Here is an 18807-nt window from a genome sequence, read left to right on the forward strand (position 1 = left end):
CCAGCGCTCATCCATCAGTCAGAGGCATTCTTAGGTGCCTCTTAGCATCACCATCCTTCATCCTTCCACCACCCGGCCCTGTGGAAGTCTCACAGCCGCGCGCGCCAACCCCTCAGCCTTCCACAGCGACGGCCGCACCCCGCTCACCCACGGCCGCAGAGGCGAGGCGCGGCGGCCGGGCGCTACAGGTGGGGCGGCGCCGCGGGGAACGCCGGGAGCTGTAGTTCTCGCGGCGGGGCTGCCCGACTACAAGCCCCAAGGCGGCCCGCGCGCCGCGGCTGTACCGCACGTGGGGGGGCGGCGGCGGCGGCGGCGGGAGGCAGTTCCCGGCGGCCCGGCCCCGCGGCTCGCCGCTCCCGGGGGCGGCCGAGCGGAAACCCGCCCGCCCGGCGGGGCGGGGGTGATGCGCCGCGCCTCGCCCCGCCGCCCTCCTCGTTAACAGTCCGCTCGTGCCCGGCCGCTGCCGGCCGGCGCTGCCCCATGCGCGCCGCCCCGCCGCCCGCTGCTCGCTAACCCGCGGCTGCCGAGGGTCCCGCCCGCCGCCGACGGGCGGCCGGCGTAGCCATGGGGAATGGCATGAACAAGGTAACGCCGCTCGTCGGCCTCGGACCCGCGGGCGAGTGCGTGTGCGCGGGGGCGGCCGCCTCCCCGCCTTTGTCTGGTGGCCGCGCCTGGCCGCGGAACAAAGGCGGCGGGCGGGGAGGGCTTTCCCTCGGCTCTCGGGGCTTTTTCGGTTTCCTTCTCGTTGTCTTTCCCTCCCCCGCGAGGCGGGGGAAGGGACGAGGCCGCGCGTCTCCCTGGCGCGCTTCCTGCCCGGCCGCGGCCCCGGCGGGGCGGTGGGGGAGGCCGGTTTCGGTGGTGCCCGCCCGGGGGTTCCCCTCACGGTGCCCCCGGAGCGGCCTGCGCGGCCCCGAGCCCCGGCTGCCGCCCGCCCGCGGGGCAGGAGAGCCCCGTAGAGCCTGCAGGGAGGCAGGAAGGTGGATCTGCGGCGCTCAGGGTGTTGGCCTCTCGGCGGTGGGGGCTCGTTGTCAGCGGTCGCTCCCCTGGCGCCTTGTCGAAGGGCGGCTGTGATTCCTGTCAGCATCTCCGCCTCTGTTTTAGAGGCAGGTTTGGAGGTGCGGTAACTGGCCCGCTGCAAGGAAGAGAAGTTGAGTCATCTCTTCTATCGAACATCCTGCTCCGAGCTCTTTGAGGGTAGCCTTGCACTGAACGTGGCCTCTTCGCCAGCAGCAGAGCTGGAGATGAGCACCTAGTGAGCGGCTGTGGTGGCTCCGTGCTGTCATGGTCAGGCTGGTGAACATCCCCTGTTTGGCGCTCCTCCAGCGTGGGGGTGCCCCTCATCCTGTGGGCAGACACCTTGGGATAAGAGAATCCAGGCGGGGAGAAGGCCTGGCTGGTAAATCCAGCTGAGTGGTAGGGCTAACGCCTCCCCTGGTCCTTCTCTTCAGCTCTTGGTTTTGAAGTGTGGGGGTAGAATCATAGAATCTGAGTTGGAAGAGACCCTCAAAGGCTGTCTAGTTTAACTCCCCTGCAAATGAACAGGGACACCTGCAGTGAGATCAGGCTGCTCAGAGCCCCGTCCAGCCTGACCTTGAGTGTCCCCAGGGATGGGGCATCCGCCACTCCTTTGTAGCCACCCTCTACAAGTGACCAGTGAGGAGTAAATACAGCTGGTATGTTAGTAGTATTTTTGTAGGAATGTTTGAAGTTATCCTGCCACTCTCAATATTTTGGTGTGGGATGCTACTGTGGCAATCCAGGGGAAGAAAGAAAGAGGATTCTCAGCACCTTCAACCTGAGCATTCTTTGCTCTGTGTCTTGCTTCAGCACTCCGTGAGCAGACAGTCCATGACTCAGGGAAATTTGGCCACTCTGGATCTGTTACGTGTTGTCCTGATGTGTTGCAACCAGAGTGCACAGAACAAGCAGAGCACCATGTTAGTTTTTCTCTTCTCCCTTTCGTCTGTAACCAAGAGGGTGAAACCTCCATTGGTCTGGAGAAGCTGACTCCTTTAAGGCGACCACGGTCATGCTGGGTACTGATTTATTTTTGCAGGGGTCCCGTGTGCAGGTCTGGTACGTGCCACCTTCAGAATGTGCCCCTAGATCATCTGTTCCTTTTGATCTTGTGAGTCAGCGAAAGCCAGAGAGGTGAAGAGAGGTGTGGACTCATCAGCTGTTGGGTTCGCTCGGCTTGGAGTAGTCTGTCAATACAAATTACTTTACCCAATTACTATTACCCAACTGAAGTGGGTTTTCTTTGTGTGTGTGGCAGAGTTGTATTTTGCAATAAGGGGAAACAAGCAGTTTATCCAATGCTGGATTATTTCATTTAGAGAATCTCTGTACTGAAGCCAAGGAAAGAGGATTAGTGGTGACCCGTAATGGGGTATGGCAAGGAAAACTCCGGAGACTGCTACAGCTGCTGTTGCTGCTCTTGGATGCTGAGCCTTTCTCAGTGGCATGGTCCCCTCCTCTTTTTCTGTCACATGATACTGATGTATATAATACCAAGTAGTAGTTGCAACTGACTTTTATGTGGCCATTAGTGTTGATTGGAAGGCTTGAGGCCTGGCATTTTTATTTATGTATTTATCTTTAATTATTATTCTCCTCTGTAAAATTATCCTTGTTGATTTTCTTCTTAAGCATATCCAAGTGTCCCAATTCTTCCCAAATTAAACCTAAAGCGTTGGTTTCTAATGCTATTCTTACTCCGTTTAGAGAAAAACAACGGTCTGCTGAATGCATTGACTACAAACTCATCTCCTGGCTGCAATTAATTTTCAGAATAATTTTTTTTTAGTTTTTTAAGTACAGAATGAGTAATGAGATTGGACTTAGGAAAGGTGGCCTTATTTGTCTTCGCACTTAATGCCTAACTTTGACTTGTGTTCAAAGGTCAACTTAAGCTTGCAGTTGAAAATGACAAAGACGTTTTCCAGGAGCTGAAGTCTAGTGACTGAAACAGTGATAGAGGTCATAGTACTTAGATTTGGCTGTCTGTGAACACGGCACGCTTAGTGAAGAGTTTTTCCTGGGTTGGTCCTTTTTCTTGTTACAGTTAAACGCCTGCTGTTCCTACAGACCCTGCTGAAGGGGTGAGTTGAGTGTTAGTGCTACAAAAAGAGCAGGTAAGCTGTGTTCATTGTAGGAGCCGATGCATGAGAAATGTAAATCAGTGTGGACAGTTGCATTTAGTTCTGTGGAATCCAGCTGAGCTGTGCCACTTAATGTCAGCAGCAGCAAAGACCCTCTCCCTTGCTGATGAGGGCCCCTGCAGCCTTTTGCAGCCCAACGAAACTTCTCCAGAGCACCCATCGTTACCAACGCATTTAGAAGCAGCCTTGGGCAAACAATTGGATGGCTCTATACTGACTGCCAGTCTGAAGAGAAGACAGTGGCAAAATAACTTCAAGCCGTTTTTCAGAGAAGTATATTTTTCCAAGAGGACCGGTAAGACGTCTTAGCAATCCATGGTAGGGCCCCGTGGTCATGCATGGTGAAGAACACGAGCTGTTCTCATGGGAGATACGACCAACGGCAGGCGTTGCTCTCCTTGCTGTTGGTTATGCAGTCTTCTGTTATTTAGTCCATGGTCACTTTGTCAATGTTTCGGATGATAGAAAGAGGCTACTGTTTTTATTCAGAAAGCAGTGGTTGAAAAGTTCACAAAAACAACCACCTTATGTTTTTCTCCTGTGACTCCCACCCCTTCTCTTGCACGCTCCTGGCAGCCATAGGCCTTCGCTGTGCACAGCCTGGAGTTGCAGTTGCTGAAGGCAGTGTGAGATGACACAGCTGAAAGTTCCCAGCCATAGTCTAGTGCCGAAGAATTAGTCAGCACAGTATGAAGATTCACTTCTTTCCAGGTAGCTTTCACCCATAGTCATGTTTCTTGCTTCTAGAATGACTAGCACAACAGGGGCAACATCTGTCCTTGGTTGCACAGTGTCCTAATTTTCTACCTAGCATACAGCGTTGCTTCATAATGCACCAGTGCAAATGCAAACTTCTGGATTTTTCTGCTTTGGCCGACAGCAATCTAAAAAGCCTCCGTTTTAAATCTCTCCACCCTGGTGTTTCTTGGTATCTCTTTAATTTGTAACGTCTAGCCTTAATGATTGCAGTTGAAGCTTTCATGCTCTCTTGAGAGCGCGCTTTTGATGCAGAAATAATGTCCTGGTGCCTAAAATGCTGTAGTGTACTGGAGCGGGGATGTGATCTGAGACTTGTGCTGCAGATGGTCTAAAATAGCAAGGCTATTTAGAATAGAAAGGCGATTTAATTTATTTGTATTTTAAATGTCGCTTAAGAGGGTTGTCTGGGGTGGCCTGGTTGGTGAAATTGCTTCCTAACTGGACTCACTTTTGCTTTAGAGCATGCAAGGACCCCAGAGCAGCCATCTTTTAATAGCGATTGCGGACTTGAGCTCCCTGCTTTAGAGCTAGTGTGCCACGCCGCGATCACCCAGTGAAGCCTGGAGGGAAGAATGCTTGCACAAAGCTACAAGGGAGCATGCACATCATTGGAGCTTTGCTGGTTTTTGTGAGGCTAGGTAACGATAGCGAACACAACGCTTTTATATCTGGGGAAAGCCATGGTGTTAGGACATACTCGAAGGTATTTCACAGGTCCTGCTGGCCTAGGCGTGGTGCGCTGGGTTGCCTTTCAGCAGGCGGGCTGCTGCAAGGGGGGGGCTTGGGTGCTAATCCTCGCTGAGAACCTGCCATGGCTTTTGGAACTTGGCGGCTGCCGGACGGAGCAAAACGGGTGGAGTTTTACCTTTAAATAGCCGCACTCGAGAAGCTGTTGCTGCTGTTGTGATGACACACGGGTGTTGCTAAGGCTTTCGGAAGCCAGTGCTGACATATCTGTATTGGTGGTATGCTTTGCATGCACCAAAGAAAAGTGGATCACGTGCTCTCGCTGCCACAGTTCTGCTCCCTTCAAAGGATGCGGGTGTGGGTCAGCTTCGTCAGGTGTCAGAAAATGAAATTTTTGGCCAGAAAGCATGTGCTTGGTCTGCTTGCTTTATTTTTATGCCCTTACTGCCGTTCCCGAGTTGGGAGGGGTAGCGCTGCGGTGTTTACCCGTGTGTGTGCACGGGGCCAGCCCTCAGCTTGACCTTGGTGCTCACGAGTTAATGAAAGTCCTCTAACCCAGACCTGCGCGGGCTGCTGGGTGCAGTGGTGTGAGTGGGCAGATCTGGGAGAGGAAAATGCGACTCACAAACTTTAATCGCTTCTCACCCTGTAAACGCGCAGCTAACGGGGTGCAGTGATTTCCTCCAGCTAAGAGCCGGGCAGTGCTGTATCCCCCACTTGCATGGCTGTGCACTACAGAGGTCCCTCAGGATTTTGTGTTGCAGTGCTTTATCCAGCTCGCTTAGCAACTCTAGGCAAATCGCCTTCTCTTTTTGAAGTTTCGTCATTAGTTAACTAAGTGCGCTCTTATCGTGGCGTGGGGGGGTTGGGACGTGTTCTGAGGCCCACTCCATGTTTGTCAAGGGCTCCTGATATCCTTGGAGAGCGCCCATTATGTGAGAGTCTGTGTGATTAACAGCCCTGGTTGTCAACGGGAGCCTTTGGAGAGCCGTGCATCGAGAGCCATGCAGCTTGAGAAGGTTGCAAAGAGGCACAAAATGCTGCCAGCAGCCCGTAGATTGCATTTGACAATGGTCTGCTGAAGTAGTATGTTCCATCCTGTATGCAAATTGAACTTTGTCGAATTGTGTTACCACAAGATATCTATATTTGATACTATATTTCTTTCTCGCAGATTCTGCCTGGCTTGTTCATTGGCAACTTTAAAGGTAAGATTAGTTTTTTTCACTGTTTCTAGGGTTGCTTAACAGGGGTCTCTAGGTGTTGTTTCGCAGGCCCGAGGAGTTCTCTGATGTCTGTGCAGCTGCTTTAACCTCATCTTGCTTCATTCTTGGATTCACCTGATAGCATTTAAAGAAGAACCTGTTTGCCCTCTCATCCGTGTGCTGTGCTGCAAGTACTTCTAAGAAAGGAAAAATGAATGCCATCTCCTCAGTTCATGTTTCAGCTGGAATTCCTGAACATTGGCCTGCCTTAAATGATTCCTGTGCTAGGCAGACAAGCATGTGAGCCAGGCGGATGCTTTGTAAGGCTTATAGCAAGCCCTCCTTATAAGTAAAGCTTAGAGTGCCTCCTGCACATTGCTTTCTTTATTTTGGTTATTTGTAACAGCTGCCGAAGAGTTCTGTTATCGCTGCATGTGTGAGACTGGTAGGTTGCAGATTGCTGTCTGACCACCGATACTTGCACTGCCTGTGCTGCAGATGTACGATCCTCTGATTGTTTACCCTTTTGCATGAGGTTTACCTTTTGTTCACAGAAAGACAGAACCATACTTAGAAAAAATGGGAGACTTTATAAAGGCGTCCAAATAAATGACCTGTTCTCAAAGCCCCCCTGTTAGCAGCAGTTGCAGCTGACTGTCCCTACTCTGAAATAAAGGAGTTGTGCCTGTACAGTCTTTTTGAAGCGGAGGTGCTATACTTGCTGTGTTTCGTTGTGGTAACAAAGCAGGACTCACGGGGGCTGCTGCAATATCATACCCTTCCCAATCTGTCCAATACCGTAGCTGGCCTGCTAAGATTGGACGAGGTCTGGACTGGATTTAGATACTGCTGTATGTCTTCTCTGTTCCCCTCTCCCTTGCCTCCCCCGCACCAAAACCTGCAACTTCACTATTTTCTGTCTGAACTGCCATCTGATTTACCTGACTCTGAAGCTGAAAGCCCTAGGAGACAGTCTTGCTGCCTGGGTCCAGTGCTTGCTGCTGCTGTGAAGCAGAGCTGAATGCCCTGAGAAGCAACCCAGGGTACATGTGAAGCTGAGAGCTGCCTTTTGCTACACTGGGATGCCAACACAAGTACAACAGCTAGTGTGTGAGTGTCATGCCGCAGTAAGGGAAGTGAGAGGATGAAGACCAGTTGATACTGGTCGAAGTAGATAATAAAAGGAGGAGAAACAGAAACAAAGGGGAAAAGAGGGAATATAAGGGAGAAGGGCTAGGTTTGAAGACTGACTGCTGCATGAGCTAGTGACAAAACTAAATCGGAGCTGTGTTGTTTCATTTTCTTTGTCAAGCAATGTGGGAAAGGGGCAGGATGGGGGATGGATGGTGGGCAGTAGAGTCCTTGGCTTTAAAGTTTCTGGCAGGGTGGGCGTGATGGGCCCAGGAATGGCTCTCAGTCTGTCCCTCTTGCTGCTGCAGCCCTGCTGGCAAACCCTTGACAGTATGCCCAAGGGAGTGAAACTCAGCCGGAGCATCTGTTTCTTAATGCAGTTCTGTTTTCTGCCAGTGAACAATATGACCAGCTGAGGGGAGTTGACTAGGGTTGCAGAGTGTTAGCACTGCCTGTGCCAGGGTTGTGATCCTTATGTTTGCTCTGCTTTGCTGGTTCAGCCGTGCTTGCCATTGGTGGTACGTCAGTCACTTCTGCACAGGGAGCAGAGGTGTGCATGGGGGTGCGTAGTGTTCCTGGAAGCATCTCTTGGAAAAAAAAACAAAGAGTGGAATGCTTCAGTTACCCACATAAAAGAGGGAAAGGATGGGCTTTAATATCAGTATCTGTGTTTTGGAGTCTGTCTTTAAATTGATTAAAAACCCAAGAAAAATGTTCACTTATTTATTGCTATGACTCTTGGTCACGTTGCATTTAACTCTTAACCCTCACAAGTGTCATTCTGTATCTCTATATAAGTATTATACACAAACAGGAAGAGAGAATATTGATGTTGCAGTACTTCATTAACACAAAAGTAAAGTTTTATTGTATTAGCATCTCCTCTTTTGGCTTTTTCTGCACACCCCTCCCTTCCAACTGCTTCAGAACAATTGTAGTGAGCTTTCCATGCAGTGAAGTCATCCCACTGAGGAACAGGCAGTGGGTTTATCACCAGTGTATTCTTCCGGAGGAGGAATACTGTGTTTGATTACTGTGTTCCCAGGGCATGTTCTGGGAACACTCTTTCAAAAAGTGACTAATGGATTTTGAGACTTCCATAAAGGGGGTTTGTTGCTGAGAAATGCTCAGCAGTGTGCACTTGGGCTTGGTTATAATATCCCCATTTGGGTGGCTGAAACATCTAGCTACTTCTACAGGCAGGGGGTTTAGCAAATTGTCTGCTGTAATGCTCCACTTGCTGAATAGCCAGGCTGCATGGAATTGAATGAAGTTCCATCCCGTCAGCAAGGGTAGCTCTAAATCCTTGGCACTGTGCATCTCACCTGGATGCAGAGTGGAGCCACTCTGGCGCGCTCTGTGTCTGTGTGCAGGGGGTGAGGAGTTGGCAGCAATCTCTGAAATGCTCTGATCTGCCCTCTGGAGGATAGTCTCTCCTTCTTTCTCCAGTGGCTAAGCAGGGAGCCCAGGGAGGCAGGGTTTCCATAGCCAGTTCCTAAAAACACCATCCTATGTAAATTTGTCTCCCCGCTGTTTGAGAAACCTCTGGGGAAGCTGGCAGTCTGAGGGAAGAGGGACAGCGTTTTGCAATTCCTGCTAAATGAAAGCAGGATGTGAAAGGATGTTAGATGCTGTAGTCATGGAGGTGCATTGTCTGGGAGGCATTCAGCAGATGTTTTCTGGAGTTACTATTCAATATCCAGCAATATTTTTGCTTTCCGCATTGATGTTCCTACCCTCTTTTTAGGCCTAATTAACACAAAGCCAGTCTATGTCTGAGAAAGTGCAAGCTCTCCCACCTTTAACTGGGAGAGTAACTAAAGCCCAAGGAATACCCGTAGGATTACATCTGATGGAAATGGGAGTTGAGCTTTCCCATTGTGGTTTGAGTGCTGCTGCTACGCAAGCTTTTAGCCGCATCAGAATGAGAGGGGTTTCTGCAACCACCTTAGGGTGTTTAGGATAGAAAGCATGCCATCCTGGCTATGGAAAGCACTGGAATACGTGCTGAAATCCCACCAAGTCCCTGACGCTTGAGTATATCTCTCCTCGTTATCTCTGAAGGTCTGTGGGCGTTACTGCGCTCACCAGTAGAAAATCAAAATTGTAGCGTATTTTTTTGGTGTGTATTTGAGATTGCACAGCTAGAGGGCAGAAAAATTCAAGAAGAACCACAGGTGTCCATACAAAATAGTCTAGACTGAGTTTGGTCTGAAAGCCCAGGGGGATTCGGAACTCCTGGGCTTCTTCAGTGAAAATTAATGAGGAGTTATAACCTTGAAATAAAGGGGAGGTGCAAAATGAGGAAAGGGAAGGTAGTAGTAAACTCTCCTACCTGGCTCCGGTTTTGGGGGAAATTCAGTTTGTTGATGTTGCTCCTTTCAGATGAAATTCAATTCTGCAACCCTCAAAAGACAAATAGTTTACTGTGGGATCGCATGCCTGTGTATCTTCCGCATTGGAAATTTGATTTCCCCTGAAAGGCACCTGAGTGGCTGACAAAACCAGATGCTTTGTTTCTTCCCAGACTGATAGGGCGGGGAGCTTTTTCTACACAAATAGAACAAATTACTTTTTTTCCAAGATGAGGTTCCGAGTGAATGCTTGATAGCTTCCAAACCAAAAGCCGTAGCAGTAGTGAGCCGCGGAGATTCAAGAGTGTTTCTACCTTGAATATTTGAAGAGCTTTTGTCCTTCCTTGCTTGCACTCAGTTGGAAGGTTCAAGTTTTTCCAATGGAATATTTGGGGGCTTTTTGATTCGAAGGGGAAAGCCGCAATATGAGGTTTAATTCCCCCAAAGAGTCCGGTGTTGCTGTGAATGAGCTGGAGAGTCTCGGGAAAGTTTATACCCTTCCCATTGCTGACTGCAGAAAGGTGGTATCCACCAAGTGGTTCTGCTGTGTTTCTAGATCCATTCTGTTATCAGCTTTGTAGTTCTTTTGAGAACAGGTATTTTTTTTTCCTAAGGCTTTGTTATAGGTATTCAGATTTCAGTGAAAGCAGGAGAGGGCGAAGATACTGCTAGGATGCAGCTCTAGGATAAAGCCTTTTGCAGCTTGCTTCTAGGAATATCATTTATTGCATGGTTTTGATTTGTTGAAATGAACTTAGTTAGCTGAAGAACTAATATCTTTCAGTCCTTTGAGTTGCACTGTGTCCATTAGGCTTTTCAGTCTGCCTTGAAGCAGTCAATGTTCACTGTGGGTCACGTTTGCCTTATGTGGCCAGCCACTTCTTATCATGTGGGTCTTACTTACCTTAGGGAACGGGGTCTAGTTGTGCCCTTATGCATTCACACCAGGAATTACAGCTAGCAGGTTTTGAAGTCTGTCTCTAGCCTTTTGGGAACTGAAAGCACTTGCTTTTAGGAATGTTTAGCCTGTCCTCTAGGGCTTTCAGAACCTTAGGTGTTCTCTGAGAAATCAGGACTGTTCCATATACTTCTAAGGAACCCGAAGGATTAGAAGACCTCTCCTGGCAAACATTAGCATTTCTTCTTTGAAATGCCTACTCTGGGATTCTTGGGAAGTTCTAATTGTACTATGAAGCTGGACCTTAATTCTGTTTCAGACAGAATTTGGGTTAATTCTCTCCTGAAGGAATAAGTAACTGTGTTGGTCATACAAGCGTTAACAGCAGCTACTGGGAATTGATTCAATTCTGACTTTTCATTTTATTAGCCCCGAATAAGCTTTCACAATCACATTAATTTTAAATATTCTTGCCTGTTACTGTGCTCGTGTGGATTTGTCTGTGGGGGCGTATAATTAAATGTCCAGTTCCTCTTTGAGATGTAGAAAAGGCATTGAAACTTTATAGTAGAGTGGAGAAAGATGAAGCAAGAGGTACTGATTGAGCTTTTGCACGTACATAAAAAAAAAAAAAGCGTACAGGTGATGCTATTGTTATTTTTGTACCTAGAGAGAGCCGGTTTGAAACCTTTGTGGTCAGTGCTCTTTTTTTGTGTGCAGCCAGGCTAATGTGAACAGATTGTATGGGCTAATTTGGAAGGCAGGTGTTCACATCATAAAACCACCGCTGTAATAGGCGTGACGTGTTGTGTCATGCTCATGGGAAGAGGTCAAGAGTAAGTGGACACAGACTAACTTTTACCTGTAATAGTGGTTCTTCAAGGTCATTTTCTGACACGCACATCATTCAGTGGAGGGAAAGTTGCTTACTGATGACTAATGATCTATTTTACCTTCTTTCTCATAGAAACAAAACCATATTTTCACAATATCTAGCATCAAAATGTGCTGCTCGAGTTTGCTTTCCAGTTTTGAATGTTTGAAACACCTCGGTTACAGGTCTAGGGATCACTTTTTCACAGTTGTGCTTCCTCGTTACAGCATTTTTCTTTCTGCATTCAGAATCTTCTCAGTCTCTCTTCGTATTCAAAATAATGCTGTGTATTAGGTAAATGCACCATTTTCTCTACTAGTCCACAGAAAATAAGAATCTAGTTCTGGTGTTGGCTGGCCCATTAGTACCTTAATTTGAGTATTCAAGCCAGGTGGTTCTCTTCACTACTCAACCTGAATATGGCAAGGTCAGTGCCCCAAGTTAAATTATATCTCTCAAAGTGGGATTTGTGGGTGAGAGGATTTATCGTACAGCTCTGACTGCTTGTTCAGATGGCCATCACCTGCACAGAGACGTGCACAGATTTACATTTCAGATGCAAAATATGCGAAACTTTTGACTTAAGAACACATTCCTGAGTCACTAAAGCTTGTTCTTTATATAGTATTTAATTTGTTTTGGAGTTAAAGTGTTTTTTCCCCACCCTCCTCTGATGGTGGTGTTCTAGAACAGCTGCATTTGCGATTTTGCTTCACTTCTTGAAGCTTCAAAAAGAAATGTAGCAATGACAGTGTTTTTTAACATGCACGGGGGAAAAAGGAATGGGGTGTTGTTTCAAGAGATTAAAAAATGTCTTCCTTTTTTTCCCTTTACTGCAGATGCCCGAGATGTAGAGCAATTGAGCAAGAATAACATTACGCACATTCTTTCAATTCATGACAGTGCCCGTCCTATGCTTGAGGTAAGAGGGATGGAAACTCCATAATAAAACTCTTACTTTGACACTGAGAATCACAGCCATCTTGGGATTTATGTCGTGTTCTGTATGACTGGTGTTTTGAAATGGAATTTGGAAATGTTTGACAGCTGTAGTCTTGGGATCCAGTCACAAATGTTGCTGTTGCTGCTGTTACAATAACAAGTAATCTGGCTGACAGAGACAATTATAATATCAGTCAGTATAACACAACAATGGGATTGTTATCAATTTAATAGTAAAGGTAAATTGTCTTGTGTGTGGAGTTCGTGCATCACATCAACAACAATATTCCTTCTCCCCTTTTTGCACTGCCAACTCGCCTTCATACTAGGCTACTTTCTTGAATCTTTAAAACAAATTGTTGTCGGAGTAGTTTGCAGTCCTCCCTGAGGCTTGGGGCCTAGGAGAAACAAGTGCTCTCTTGTGTAATGTATCTAAGACAGCAGAGCATCTGTATGTCTCCAACACTTTAACACGAAATATTATTCCTCGTTTTATGGAAGGGGAACTTATCTCAAGAGTTGAAATGACTTGCTGTGTCATCTTGAGCAGTGAAGGAGCTGGAACCAATCTGTACCTCTGTTTGACTGTTGTGCTTTCTTCTTTATGCTGTGTTGCTGTAAAGGGTGAGAAGTGTGTTCTTTGATTTATATTGGGAGCTATTTGTCCTCTTAAATTCACTAGCTCATTCCCTGCATTTCACTTTTTGTGAAATTTGGCAAAGTAGGAGGTAAGACGGTTGGTGGTTTCACCTCTGGAATCTCTCCTTTCCACTCTTGTCACATGAAGTCTTTAGTGGATTCAGTCCTAAAACTGAAAACTACAATCTTACTACAAAAACTATGAAACTTCCACTTCTCTCAGGCAAATCTGTAGTCAAGCTGAACAAAAGATATCCCTAATATGTCATGATTAAAACAAAAATGAAGTGCATGGGGAATTCAAGGTTTACTTCTCGCTTAGAAGTGGGTTTAAGCAGAGTTTACATAAGCTGTTAACTTTGTAGCATCCATCTGACTTACGTTGAGCCTAGTGCAGGTTAGTTCTGAATCACTGAACTTCATTCTGCTCCTAGTTGAGGAGAGATGTAGTTGCTTCCTCTAGGGTGCTGGCCTCTACTCGTTATAGAGACTTGATTTGTTTTATTATCATTATTAGAAAGGTAGGAATGCTAATTATGGCACATTCCAGCTGTAACCTCAGGTCAGTGTTTCTTGTGGTGTCGGTGGTAGTTCTGACAGCCCACATGCCTTCCTGACATGGCGTTGCATCAGTTTGTGGGTCTGTGTGGTGAACAGATCTGGGAGCTTGTGTAAGCCAAATATAATCAAGTCACCATTTCTTCCTCTAGCTACTTCCACAAAAGACACTGAATATTAAATTTACTTAGCTCAGTTCCTGATCTGGTTCGTAATGCAGTCTTAAAACTTACAGTGGTAGGGGAACAGTGGCTGGTTGAGGGTAGGCTTTCTTCGTTCACTCCTGTCTCTGGAATAAATATTTCTCTAACTGTGCCTTCTGTTTTTGCAACATGCAATGTATTCTTCTCCTTGCAGGTGCTGTATGTAGAAAGCAACAGTTAAACTTCTGTAACTGGTGCAAGGATTTCAAGGTCCATTTGTTTGGGAGCTGAACTGGCTATTGTTGCTTTATCATTCATAGTCTTACTGTGAACTTAACTTGCTTTATCTGCATCTGAATGTTTCTCTTTTGGAACAAAGACCTAGAAAATATTGTGTTACTTCCTTTATTATTTGCATCTCCCCATGTCTGTAGGTAGGTTTGTTTACAGCTGATGTATCCATGTAGTGCTTTAGGCTTGTTCTTCAAGTCCACTGAAGTCAAACAAGAATGCTTTTCTGATGCATTTCCTTCCCTTTTACGCTATACATCACTCTGGCAAGTGAGAGCCTACATTGGTATTCAGGAATCCATTTAATTTTATTTGGACCTTTGAACACAGAATTGCTGTGAATTGAGAAGCTTATTTTCCTGAGGCTCCCTGTTTTGTGTGTGTGTGCGCACTGAATGCTGCATTTCCATGAGCAGCGGTAGTCGCATTTGTCTCTTGCTAACAAAATTTCAAGGGTTTCCCAATCGTCCTATAGGAAGTGTTACAAATATTCCATTAAGCAAAGCTTTCTCTGCAAGCCACGAAAGGGTAAGTGTTTTTAGGAACAGAAAACTCACTGTTGTTGTCAAAGAGGATTTGGTCTCCTTTAGCTGTCTGTAGAACAAACAAATATGGGTGCATACCGTCAAAGAGGTGCCAGATTACTCACATCTTGCTTGTCATGTTTTGAAATTACAGTAGTGACTGTTATGATGCAAAAGTTGTTCTGATACAGCACCTGAAGCTGCAGACCTTGGGTAGAGGATGAAAATGAGCAATCTGGTTTCAATGTCCCTACTGGGTAGGAACAATACTCAAGAGGAAAAAGCAAATGTCCAGTATATGTGGAGAGCACCAACTTGTTAGATTATAACATTACTTTCCCTTTTAGTAGCTTAGGGCATTGCCCCTCTCTTGATGGACCGTTCTTACCTAATGGTGTTTAAAATATTCACGGTAGCTTATAAAATGTGTGCTCCTTTCTGTGTTTTACATGTATTGCAGTATTTGGAAGTATTTTCTAGTAGCTTAGCAGCTTGCTAGAAAATGACTGAAGAGTTTCACAAAAAACATTTGTTATATTGGTTTAGGTTTCATAGTGTTTTTCTGTTGAAGAGATGATTAAAAGGAAGCTTTTCTCACTGAGATTTGGTTTCAGAAGTTATTTTGATGATTATTTACAAATCCTCATGGACTTCTAAGTTGTGTGTGGCTCATTATCGAAGTTCAGCCTTGGAAGGCTACGGTGTGCTTTCAAGTTGGAATAATGAGAAAAAGTAGGTTGGTAAATTAATTGGAATTTAACATTTTTCATTGATTCAGACATCGTCAGCCTACATTAAGTGCAAGACATAAAATTGTTTTGTAAGGCTTTCAGGTGTTTTAGACTGAGAGGAATCTGCCAAAATCCGGACTAAGCTATCTTGCAGTATTGCCCCGAAGTTGTTCTTATTTAAATTATTTCAAGGAAATATAAAACCAAGCCTAAAATTAAGTTATATCTGAAAAGCACCCTGAAGCTGTTGTTCCAACGAAGCAGACCATTGCTAAATGGGATCTTAACCTGTTAGGTAAACATTTTATATTTTAAAGATGCATGTTTATAACTCCATCAGAAAAACTGTAGGTAACTGGTGGCACGTCCCAGCGAAAGGTCTGTGTGCCGCACTCAGCAAGGCTTGTTACTTCAGCTGTGCAGAAGGAAGCCTCTGAAGAGTGATGTCCAACAGTGCTATGTGTGCTCTTGTACAGACATGGAAGCAAGCTGGCTCCTCCAGAGCACTTTGGACAGGAGCCATTGGAACACTCACAGAGGTTTTATAAATCCACACGAAAGCCATATGCAGAGGAGAACAATTAGATTTCTTGCCACCTGCTTTCTAATCTCTCTTCTAGCTAGTTCAGATTTGAAAACCTCTGTTCAGAATGTGAGAGAGAGTGAAAGGCAGATGGGAAATCAGATACCTGTGTGCTTTAAGTGGTTGTATAGCTTGCAATGACCTGTTGTATCTCTTAGTTGAACTCCTTTTTTGTTTTAAGGCCAAGACAAATAGCTGTTGGGCTTAAGAGACCAAAATGCTTAGTGATCTGACTGTTGTGATACCCAGGTATCCTAACCAAGCAGTCAGTCAGAATATACAGACAAAGTGGACACTTAATTCCTCCTAAGCACTTCTTCTCTTTCTCTACAGACAAGCTATTGCTTCAGAGAAATCTTACTGAGCCAATGAGAGCCTTTGCTTTTGGATTGTCCCTGCAAGCAGTGTTCTTTTGGGATGCTCTGGGAAAGCTGGGAAACGGCTCCCAAGAGACGTTCCTGTCAAGCTCAAATGCTGCTTTACTTCCTAGAGCTTTTCAGTATGTCAGAGGATACAAAACCTAACACATTTGAACCTACCTTGCTACTACTGTTGAGAAAGACATGCAGCAAAGTCATGTTGGCGATGTTTACTTATACTCTACTCCTTTAAATCTGGGATCTAACCAATTTTGTGCCAGTTGATCTAAGTGAAGGAGGTGAAGGCAAATCTTGTTAATCTTTCTTACAATAATCTGGTTACGGGTTGTTTCACTGTAGAATTTCCAGGCGTTTGACCCTGTTTGGAGGGATGGCATTTGGAGATGGATGCTGGCCCAAACTAAGTAGGATGCTGGTGTGGATTGTGCAGCTGTTTCAACAAAACTGTGTCCCATTGTGGGAACTATGTACTGTTGTGGGTAGTCATCTGCAAGCAGCTGAACTTGCAGCATCCTTAACAGTTACTTTTGTCCTTTCTCTGTCCTTCCCACTGCACACACACACACACACACACACACACACTTAAGTATTGGTGAAAACAAACATGCTTCCCCCACTGCATTGTGCAGTAGTTGCTGTGTGTAATGCAGGAAGGCCTACAGCCTGACTCCTAGAAGCAAGAGGAGTGCAGGAATTATTCCATTTTTGTGGCTATTCAAGCTCAGTCCCAAAGACTGATAACCACAGAGGAAGGCAGGGAATTATCTGATTATAGTCCTCAGGTCCCCATGGAGGGAAACCATATCGGAAAGGTACATGTGTTCAGGTTGGAAGTAAGCAAGGTTTTTAACAAGGAGGATAAGTAATTGCTGAAAAATCCTGCCAAGGCAGTGGTGTATTTTCTTGTGCTCCACTTTTGTGTGAAGTTGATTCAAGTAAAGTGCAAAGGTCTTTGAGCTTTGTGCTTCCATGTCAGAGCACTTCTCAGTCCTTGGTCTGTCCGAGATGCTTTGAGGTGCCAGCTGTGGCGACTGCTGAGTATATTGCAGGCACCTGTCCATCAATCCAGAAATGGACTGAAACTACCAGCTTCTTTCACATGGTTCACCACACGTTTGTCAGTTATTAATAATTTTGTTTTTTTCTCTTAACTAACACCAGAAGTTTGACTTAGTAAATACTAAACATGTATTACTGGTTGCCTGTATTTGTGGAGCCCTTTGGGATTAATTTATTTACAACATTCTCATTGTCAGACTGATGTCATTCTCATTGTCAGTGCTGCTCCGCAGGCAGCTAAATGCTGCATTCATCTTGGAGACATCACAGTAACAACACAGATCTTAAATCAACAAGATTTTACCTGGGCATCCCTGTAGTGTCCTCAGTCACAAAAGCTTTCCATGTTTACAGCAGCTCTGTTTGCAGCATATTGTGTTAGGAGTAGGCTTTTGCATGTGTGCTGCTTCTATATGCCTGTGAGTTTTTTGTTCTGTGTTTTCTGTTGCTAGAGAACTTGTTTTGCTTTTATTTTTATTTTTAGTGTCCTTTTTCAGATGGAGGGTATCAATATATGTGTGTAGTCATTTGATTGAATTGTAAGTAAAATCCTGACAAAATATGCCTGATTTTCTGGGAGTTCAGGATGTTGTTGTTTTTCTCTGCCCAGTACCAGAAGTTCTCATAGGTTTTAGACATCCTTATTTCATGTGAATAACCAACCCTTATACTGGTGATAATCAGGTACTCAGGACACTCAGATGCTGTTGTTTCAAGTCTTGTGGCTTGCTAGATTTATTCTCTAGATGAGTGATCTTAAGGCACTGGATTTTTGAATGCTGCAGCGTCTTCTGGTTGCTAAGAAAATATTTTAATACCTATGAAACATCTACTGTTTTTTTCCTCTAACTCTCTTAATATACTATCCTATAGATTGTTACCTGGAGTACCATCAGGTTAGAGTTATTTGCTTTTCTTTTCTTGAGTATTCTGCTGCCATTAACAGTATCATCTTTACCTGGCATGTGGTGTCTCCAGAGCAGCGGCTTTTCTCCTTGTTTTCCTGAATTGATGACTGTGTAAAACTGGTAGGTAGTTGCAGTGGGAGTTAGGCAAGAGCAGATTGCTCAGCATCTTGCTCAGTCTGCTTGCTTGTGCAGCCAGCGTGACTGAACTGTATGTTTGAGAAAAAACTGTATGGTCCAGTAGAAATAGGATTGAGAATACTTTGTCCTTGAGAAACTAAGCCAAGAGAGAAAAGCACAGTTAAAACGCTGTGCTGTTATTTAAGAACAGTCTTTCTTGCTCCTTGAGTAAACAGTAAACAGATGAAATCATAGAATCGTAGAAGTCTCCTCTAAGATCATCAAGTCAAACCGTCAACCAGTCACCACTGTGCCCACTGAACCATGTCCCTAAGTGCCACATCTACACGTTTCTTGAATAGTCATAGCCTGCAGGCCCAGTATAGATAATGCATTTATTATCAGGCTGCATCGAGATCTGGATCTCATTTCATTTTTCGAAGCCTGGTTGGATGTTGTAAATCTTAATGCAGTTCCAGTTGGACATGACAGTCTTGCAAATGTGTGAAGTTCATCTTTAAAAACCTGCATAAATAGAATTAAGAAAAACAAAGCTGATCTGTCATAATTCAAGTAATCTGCTTCAATACAGAGAAGTATTTTTGTTGGATTTATTTATTTATCTATTTTGTGTGTGTGTATGCTTTGGGGACTTGGTGCTGAAACAAAGGGAATAAAAATCCTGTCATGCCTCTTGACAGCTCTGGAAGTGCTGAAAGCCACTTCAGTGCTTTGTTCTGTGGCTCTGTAACATGAAGGAATATCCCCACATGGAAACAAAGCAGTCCAGAAAGCATTTGTCTGGGCTCAGAAGTATACCAGTTCTCAAAGTGAAAGAACTAAAAAAGGGAAAAATAGGGAAA

At 45.3% G+C, this 18807-nt stretch overlaps 1 protein-coding gene across 1 annotated transcript in view; it reads left to right on the forward strand.

The window, feature by feature from the left end:
- Positions 1–428: 428 nt before the first annotated feature.
- The window catches only part of DUSP22 (dual specificity phosphatase 22), a 39895-nt gene continuing 21516 nt past the window's right edge, over positions 429–18807 (forward strand). The window contains exons 1-3 of the mRNA XM_025147676.3: positions 429–585; positions 5782–5815; positions 11909–11991. Coding sequence (XP_025003444.1) covers positions 565–585; positions 5782–5815; positions 11909–11991 — 138 coding nt within the window. The 5' untranslated portion in view covers positions 429–564. The remainder of the gene's footprint in view (positions 586–5781; positions 5816–11908; positions 11992–18807) is intronic.

Source organism: Gallus gallus, chromosome 2 (assembly GCF_016699485.2).
Source record: "Gallus gallus isolate bGalGal1 chromosome 2, bGalGal1.mat.broiler.GRCg7b, whole genome shotgun sequence".
NCBI lineage: Eukaryota > Metazoa > Chordata > Aves > Galliformes > Phasianidae > Gallus > Gallus gallus.